Here is a 9,016-nt window from a genome sequence, read left to right on the forward strand (position 1 = left end):
AGTGGTGATTTTATTGAAATAATGCAGTGTTTGGAAAATCGAGTATTCATTTGAAGATTGAAAGGAAATTGGAAGATTTCTAAGTAACACTCAAAAACTATGATTTAAGGTTTACAAAGAGTTAGTTTATTGACATAAATCTGAGCTATTAGACTTTGCAATGTTATGTATAAGATTATTTCGAAAATACTTGCAAACATATTCAAAACTTTGCAATGTTATGTATAAGATTATTTCGAAAATACTTGCGAACATATTCAAAACTTTGGTAGATTGTTGCATTGAAAAATTCCATAGTGCATTTGTATCGAGAAGGTTCGTATCCAACAATGTGTTAGTTGCTTACGGGATACTTCATTCGAGAGTTCAAACTTCAAAATTCATTCTGAATGGATTTCTACTATTATGAATTGTATAACTACAATTTCTTGACCAAGTAAGCATGTATCCTAGTATATTCATACACTAATTCGTAACTATTTGATTTATTTGTATAAATACATGAAATAATTTGCAAAGTCGTTTGCATATATGTAGATGGCAACATGAAGTGATATTGAAGAAGATTATCAAAAACTTCTAAATGACAAGCCACATATAGAAGACTATCCAGAAGGTAAGGGTCAATATTGCTACAATATAATTCCAAAGCATAATCATTGAAAATTCACTCTCACCACTTCCTAACATCTGGCTTATGGTACCTGCCATTAACATAGTTTATTACTTGTCAAGCGTGATTGTAAGTGTAATAAAAACAATTATATATTTTTATCGATACTTTCATTTTCCTGAGTTTGAGCACTTTTGGATAACAAAAGATTTGAAGGGTTGGTTGGTACTCAAAGAAGACAATCACGAGTTTAGGGAAATGAAAGTACATTATTGATCGAATTAAAGTGAATGTACCTATATTCATTGCAGGTGGAATGGCATATTGAATTAGCAAAGTGAAGAGATAAAATGAGTCTTCATCCACCAGGCTCAAATGCTTTGCAGCTTTTATAACACCAATGCCAGATATAGGCAAGAAAATGTTCCTTATGATAAGGATTCCTATAATAACAGATGGCCCTACACCTGATCCACTTAACCCTGAAAGATTGAAAATAATAAATCTAGGCTCATTAGAGTGACTCCTTAATAAATTGAAATAAGTCAATCTTTCAATTGTACAAGTCGATCATGTCAAATTGAGTTGGATTCAATTAGAGTTTAAGATTTCAAATCTACTTCAGGTTCTAATCACTTTAGTTTGAGGTTTAAGTGTTCCAAGTTTGAAATGCTTTGAGTTGTTGCCTTTTTATGCTCAATCGGGTTAGATTAGAGTTGTGTGCTAGTTGAATCAAGCTTGTGTTTAGGTTGATTGGGTTGGATTTTTGTGTTTGTCAAAATTGACAAGTCTAATTATAAACTGTAGGGTAGACTACATTATTACTCACTGAACTATAGGTGAGTTTTTGTTTCGGTCACTTAGCTAAAAATGTTACAATTTGGTCACTGAACTATTCAAAAATTTTCATTTAAGGCACGAGGTTGTTAAAGTCAATGTTATATGGCTTTCTTTATTTGCACTGCTTGCACATCTCTTTTCCCTTCTCTTCTACAATTCAAATTTTTTCATGAAACAACTTTCGACGTCATGAATTTGTGAACCAAAATTCAAATAAATTTTTTCTCCGATCTCCAATATTGACTGTAGAATCGACTTGAATCTAAGGTATGTCCTTCTAATCGTCGATGGGTACTAATCCATCGTACCGATTGTTGAATTGTTACTTGGAGCTCGTTGGTGAAACTTTTTTCTTAAAAAAACTTAACAACCCGGTGGCTTAAATAAAAACTTTTGAATAGTTTAGTGACTTAAATGAAAATTTTCAAATAGTTTAGTGACCAAAATGTAACTTTTTTAGTTAAGTGAATAAAACAAAAACTTACTCATAATTTAATGACTAATAGTGTAGTTTACCTTAAATTATAACCAAAGATTATTCTACATGGCACAAGAGAATGAGAGGGAAAAATAACTTCACTGGAAAGTACCTTTAAGAAGATTTGCTCCTACTATCAGAGTAATGGATGGGATACCAGCATTTCTACACAAGTGTATACATACATACATACATAAAATTAATCCAAATTGTCGACATATATACACCAATATAAAATTAAAACACACACAAACACACTTGAATCTTAAGATGTATATACCCTATTAGTTCAGTAGCACTGTAGATAACACGAAGTGGAGCATTATCACCAATGAATGTCTTTCGGATTGGAGTTGCTATTCCGATAAGGAACCCAACAATCTATGTAGAAAAAAAGGTTAGTAATATCCGTCAAGATTTTTTTTTTGCAATTGATCACAATAATATCTATTATATTCTAATACAAAAATGTGGGAACACCATAAGCATACAGCTGCAATTGTAGCTGGCGCAAAAATCTTTCTTAAGTTCTCACTTCTCATAATCTTCATAAACAATTGCTTGAACTTTACAGTAGTTGAAACCTTGCAAGAGGTATAACCAACAAAAAAAAAAGTTATTTTAATAAGCCAAACATTTAAAAGAGATGTCAATTTATTGGATTATATATAGATCGAATCGATTGGACCGATCACATGCTTATCTTTTTTTTAAAATATAAAAGAAAAAGGAAAAAACCTTTTGGTTTCCATCATTGTGAATTTGAGGCAAGCCAACAGGATCATGTAAGACATCCTTAGTGCAACCATTGGCAGCGACGATAATGGAGTTATTTGAGTTAGTTTCTTTAACTTCATTATTTGCATACATTCGTAGAAGAAAATATAGAACGGACCATATATAGATTATTTGAATCTGCATTGTTAACAAAATAATAAAAAAATCATTATATTCACAATAATATATAAGACTGATTAGCAAAACTAAATAGGTTTCAATAATGAGAACATGAGGTTACACAATCAGAATGTAAGATATATATATATATATATATATATATATATATGTTGAAGGCGAGTATCTACTTTGTACCTAAACTCCGTGAACCTTTTGGATTCTCTTCAGAGTAAAGAGACAAAAAACTAAGGCTAAAATCGAGCATAAATATCTCAAGAATAATACCTCTATTGTTGAAGGGTGAGACATTTCAAAGCATATACTTGCCCTAAACAATATATAAATTGAAAATTGGAGACATTTTTATTAAGATTATTGATTATTTTTTTGTTATATTAGGTTTTCGACTAAAATGAAAGTTGAGCTAGGTTAAAGGCCTAAATAGGGACAAAGCTTTCTTAATGTTGTTATCTCCTTCCAGAAAATTCAAACTTGAGACCTTACTTACTAGGTATAGAAGTCCTTACCATTTGACTCAACATGTGTTGGTCGTAAAATATGTATTTTAAGGGTTGGGATCTTGTCTAATTTTTTTTCATTCATTGCTTTTTAATACACTAATTTATTACCATTTAAATATATAGGGTTCATATATAAATTGTGAAATTCATATTTGTAAATGATAATTAAAGTTATATTGAATAATAACGGACACAAAAAATAATGGAGGGGAGCCAAATATGTGGCATCATTTAAGGGTGTATTTTCCTTAAAATATTTTGAGTTAATTGCATCAAATATTCTTAAATTATGACCTTTATTTTAAATTGGTCCTTAAATTGTAAAATATTCTAATTGCATCTGCAAACTATCAATGTTATATCAATAAGGTCCTTCCATTTTTAAAATAATTAATTTAATCATTCAATGAGACATCAGCTCTTATGTGAAATAATTTAAAATGAATATTTAAATAAAATTAATATTGTAAAAATCTTGATTTTGAGGTTTTTGAAGCTTTTTAGAAACTATTGTTCACACTCTCTCTTTCGGTTTTACTTTAATTTTTAGTTTTTAATTTTAAAAGTTATGTGGTAACATTTTACTTTAAAATTTTCATTTTAAATTATGTCATGGATCTAATTAATATAATATCAATAATTTGAAGATGTAATTAGGATATTTTAAAGATTACAGACAAATTTTGATTTAGCATAAGAATTTAAGGATGTCTATTACAATTAACTCAAAATAATTTTGACTATCATTGTTAATTTACCTTTCATTTTTGTAAATGTCATCTTATTCCAAATACCACAAAATGAAAAGATGGGAAGAAAAAAATGGTACCTCATGCCAAATACCATTTAAATTCCTAACTTTATCCATAATCATAATCCCTTCCTAATTTATAAATTAAATAAAAATTGCGCTTAAACACATTTGAACTTCCGTAGTTTCAGTTATTATGTTAATAATAATGATAATTGAATTATAAAATAAACTGGTTAAGAAAAAAAAAACATATCTTAATAAATTAGAAATTGTACAACGTAGTACATGATCCCATAGTGGTATTTTTCTTGTTTCCATCTAATCTACTAAGCTTAATAAAAAAAAGGTAAGCAACATAGTTGGTCAACTAATTTTTGGGGTTTTTATATTGGTCACCAAAAAAAATTATGCAATTTGGTCATCATCATTAGGGAAATTTATAAATTTTCTTCTAATACGTACGTGATTATAGCAAAATTTTGCTCAAGTGATTAAAATGAAATTTTTTTCTAACAATAGTAACTACATTGTAAATTTTTTTATTTGAGTGACCAAAATAAAAATACCTAAAAAGTTAGATGACTAACTAGGTAGTTTACCCAAAAAAACCAAATATTTTTCATTAAAAATAGCCTCATCATTGACAAAAAATTCAGTTGGATAATGAAGAAGAAAGCATAATAGATGATATACCGCTAGAGAAAGTGAAGCATAAGCCTTTCCATTAGCAGAACAAGTGGATGCTACTCCTCCAAATGGATTATTCTTCTCTTCACACAGTGCTGGAAGTATGATGAGAAGCATGTTTCCCAAATTTGCTGCCCACACAAATTTATTGGAATGAATTAAAGAAAAAAAAAAATCTAAAAAAATTAAAAATTATTGGGTTATTAAATATTGACCTGCAGAAGTGCAAGAAATGACAAGTCCCCATAGGTGTCGAGGAGGTTTTGTAACTATTACTAGAATCCATCCAAGAATTGAACCGATTACACATGTGATTAACACATTTACTGGTAAGAACCACCTAATGATCGCATGGAAACCAGTGAAAATGGACAAATTAACAACCCTTTAAAATTGTTGTAATAATGAAGTTAAACAAAAGATAAACGGAGCTTACAAGTCAGCTAAACCTTCAAGAGTCATTGTATCAGCAAGACCGCAACCAATGAGTGCAGGATAGAACACATAAAACACCATCTACATACATATCCATGCATACATATTGTACGTATAAAGTTAGAATGCGTGGGACATGGATTTCATCAAACAAAAAAACATGGTTTCGAAGCTCACGTTATTCAAATGGCGCCTTGCATCACACCCTAAAAGATCAAAACGTTGAGTTGCGAGGATTAAGCCAGCAATTATAACCAGAAGTACCTTTAGAACTGGCATCAATGATATAATGAACAAACGGAATATATCCATTGTTAGACAACTTTGAGACTCGGTTTTTGATAAAGCCTCATGAACAATAAGAAACACTGCGAGCTACCTGCATTTCTCATAGTTCTATATATAGTTCTATGAGATACTGTTTGTTACTAATAAGTACATTTATTTTAATTTTATTGGGTTTCAGTGGTTTTAATGCTGTTTTAATTGCACCTTGAATGTTCCTAATTTGATATATATATATATATATATATATATATATATATATATATATATGTATGTATATTTACAGTTGCAATCGTTTCATGAGTATTTGGTATAGGACACAACTTGGGTTATGGTATGAAACAATTTTGATTCAACCAAAAGTAAATATTCTATTTCTTTCCCTTTTTTTTCTTTTAAAAATTGCATTAAAAATATTTAATATCCTAGCTTTTTCCATGCTATAGAATTTAGTGGACATTTTGTGAATAATATTAATTCTTAAGTTTAGGGTTAGGTTTGGATATTTTACATTCTTTTAAGACCTAAAACTTTTGAGCCATATCATTTCTTAGCATATTATTTCTCTAATTAGCATTTTATCTTTAATCAAATGTCTTGAAATGATCACTTATATCTTATTTTGTGAAAAAATAATTATATATTTTTAGATTTAATTGAGTTGTAATTAATTTTACCATGTTATTAGGTAATTTTGTAACACCCAAAACCCGGCCTGGACGCTATGGCCGAATCTGGCAATGTCATATGGTAGCGTTTGAAACTAAGTTGTCACAATAAAATATTTTTCATTTGTTTACACTTTTTGCCTTCATAATCGTTACTTATTTAATCAATCGCTTTAACACATTTCGTTGCGGAAGTTTTTAAAAATCATTTGGTGTAAATCGTGTGTTTAGAGAAAACTTTACATTTTCGAAATCGAGTTTGTTAAACATCTAGCAATTATAATCCAACACTAGTAAAAATCCCAAAATTTAAAGAAAAATCCATAGGGGCCATATTATAGTAAAATAATCCCAATTAAAGTAAAATCATAAATAAGCAATAGAAGACGTGTGGTCACCACTAAGTCCTCTGCTGCTCGGATCTGTCAATGTATGGGAATTACCTGTACAGATTAAGTAGAAGGGGTGAGTTTACGTAAACTCAGTGTGTAATCCCCATACAAACAAACAAATAGTAAACCGATAAACACAGTCTCGGCCTAAGCCCTTTTCAATATCAATACCAGTATCAGTCTGGCCTTAGCCCAACTCAGTAACAGTAAGCAGTGGGGCCTTGGCCCATCTCAGTAACAGATATGCAGTCACACAAAATCCTACCCAACCAGCCTCTACACTGCATCTCCGTCTAACCCAACACTCCATGTGGGGATATAATCAAGCCATCCATCCCTACACTCCAAATAGCACCGAATGCGGCACTAGATAGTGATCTGCAGCTGAGTCGCCAGTAAGTTAGGCTCGAATCCTTTCAGTACACTTCCTCCGATCAATATCAAACCCCAACCTGATGCAATGCAACATACAATTATGTCATGCTATCTCATAGTAACAGTTCATACAATATCAGTTCAATGAAATATTATCATGCTCAGTATTACATGTACTTATATCAGTCAATCAGTTATTCCATTCAATTAGGGGTCTAGGTAAACTTACCTACCCTACAGTAGGTTCACAATCGTCTCGAGCGACCCGTGCAACCTTAGCAACTAATCAATGAAAATGGGCTCACATGCCCATGTTGTTTGCTCGTGTGAGCCCACACGCCCGTGTGGCCCACATAGCCCAAATTGGCCTTGGCCATGTAGATCACACGGCTTGACTCAGAATCTCACACGCCTGTGTAGGTCTACACGGCCCAAATCGATAGAGCCCGTGTGACACACACGGCCCACCTGACCATTATACGGCCATGTCATGCGCGCACGGCTTGGCTCGTTGTTCACATGCTTGTGTTCCGTCACACGGCCTACCACATGGGCAAGCACATGCCCATGTGGCGTTGATAGAATACTTTTTTGTCTTGTCATCGATCCTCATTTTTGGTGTTTCAGGTACACACCTGTTACGGTTTGATGTTGAAACGAACCCGAACACTCCAGAACCTATTTTTGACCAAAATACCATTCAAGTAATCACTTATTTCGTGATTCTAAAAGCTACCATTGGAAAGAACACTCCCTTTAATGTAACAAAGTCCTTACCTTAAGAAAGTAGCGGTAACTTTGCAATACTCAAGCTCTGATCGGCTGGCTACCGCCTCTTATCTTCAATCTAAATACCAAAATCAGTCCCCCTATTACCAAATTATTCATCTCCAATATGAAACGCACTTAAACAACTTACCAACTGGTAGGCAACTGGTCCTACTCGTTTCAGTATGCGGTAAGGCCCAATAAATCTAGGGCTCAGCTTGCCCTTATGACAAAATCTCATTACCTTCTTCTATGGTGAGACCTTAAGAAAGACGAAGTCTCCTACAGAAAACTCATCTCATATTGCTTCAGATCTACGTAGAACTTTTGTCTATCTGATACCACTTTCAGCCAGTCTCGAATCAGTCTAACTTTGTCCTCAATATTAGAAACCAGTTCAGGACCCAAAACTCGTCGCTCTCCCAACTCAGTCTAACATGAAGGAGTGCGACACCTACGACTATATAACGCCTCGTAAGGTGCTATTTGAATGCTAAACGATAACTTTTGTTATAAGAAACTTTGCTAGTGGCAGGTAATCTTCTCAACTGCCACGAAAATCAATTACGCAACTCCTTAACATGTCCTCCAGTATCTGATTCACCTCTTTGACTGACCATCCTTCTGAGGATGGAACGCAGTACTGAAGTCTAATTTAGTACCTAGAGCTTCATGCAGCTTCTTCTAGAATCGAGACGTGAAGCAAGGATCCCTATCAAATATTATTGAAATTGGTACCCTATGCAGTCTCACTATCTCAAACACATACAGTTTAGCCAGCTTCTGCAGAGAGTAGTCGGTGCGAATAGGTATGAAATGGGCAGACTTGGTCAATCGATCTACGATGACCCAAACAAAATCCTTCTTAGTGGGTGTGAGGGGTAACCCATTAACGAAGTCTATAGTCACTCTTTCCTATTTTCAAAGTAGAATCTTAACTGGCTGTAACAATCCCGAAGGTAACTGATGCTCAGCCTTAACCTGTTGGGAAGTCAGACACTTAGCCATAAATTCAGTAACCTTTGGTTTTAGATCTGGCCATTAGTATAACTAACGAAGGTTACGGTAAATCTTATTTCTGTCAAAATGTATAGCATAAGAGCTACTCTGCGCATCTCGCAGTATGGACTGCCTCAAATCAGCATCCTTTGAAACACAAATTCTCCCACGAAAATAGAGCACCCATTCGCTATTCAATCCAAAATCCACAGTATCACCACTCTCAACCTGTCGGAATCGAAGACCCAGTGACTCATCCTTCAACTATTTACCCTTAATCTGCTCAACCCACGTCAGTTTAACC

At 33.1% G+C, this 9,016-nt stretch overlaps 1 protein-coding gene across 1 annotated transcript; it reads right to left on the minus strand.

Annotated features, from left to right (window-relative positions):
- Window positions 1–459: 459 nt before the first annotated feature.
- Window positions 460–5,537, minus strand: LOC108465886 (protein PIN-LIKES 3-like). Its single transcript, XM_053020328.1, has 10 exons — window positions 5,403–5,537; window positions 5,227–5,306; window positions 5,006–5,130; window positions 4,713–4,921; window positions 2,670–2,846; window positions 2,423–2,515; window positions 2,212–2,312; window positions 2,044–2,096; window positions 910–1,095; window positions 460–704 (listed from the first exon to the last, which is right to left on the minus strand). Exons 1-10 carry the CDS (start codon window positions 5,535–5,537, stop codon window positions 580–582), a joined length of 1,284 nt encoding a protein of 427 aa, XP_052876288.1. The 3' UTR covers window positions 460–579.
- Window positions 5,538–9,016: the final 3,479 nt, after the last annotated feature.

This window comes from Gossypium arboreum, chromosome 10 (assembly GCF_025698485.1).
Source record: "Gossypium arboreum isolate Shixiya-1 chromosome 10, ASM2569848v2, whole genome shotgun sequence".
Taxonomy (NCBI): Eukaryota; Viridiplantae; Streptophyta; class Magnoliopsida; order Malvales; family Malvaceae; genus Gossypium; species Gossypium arboreum.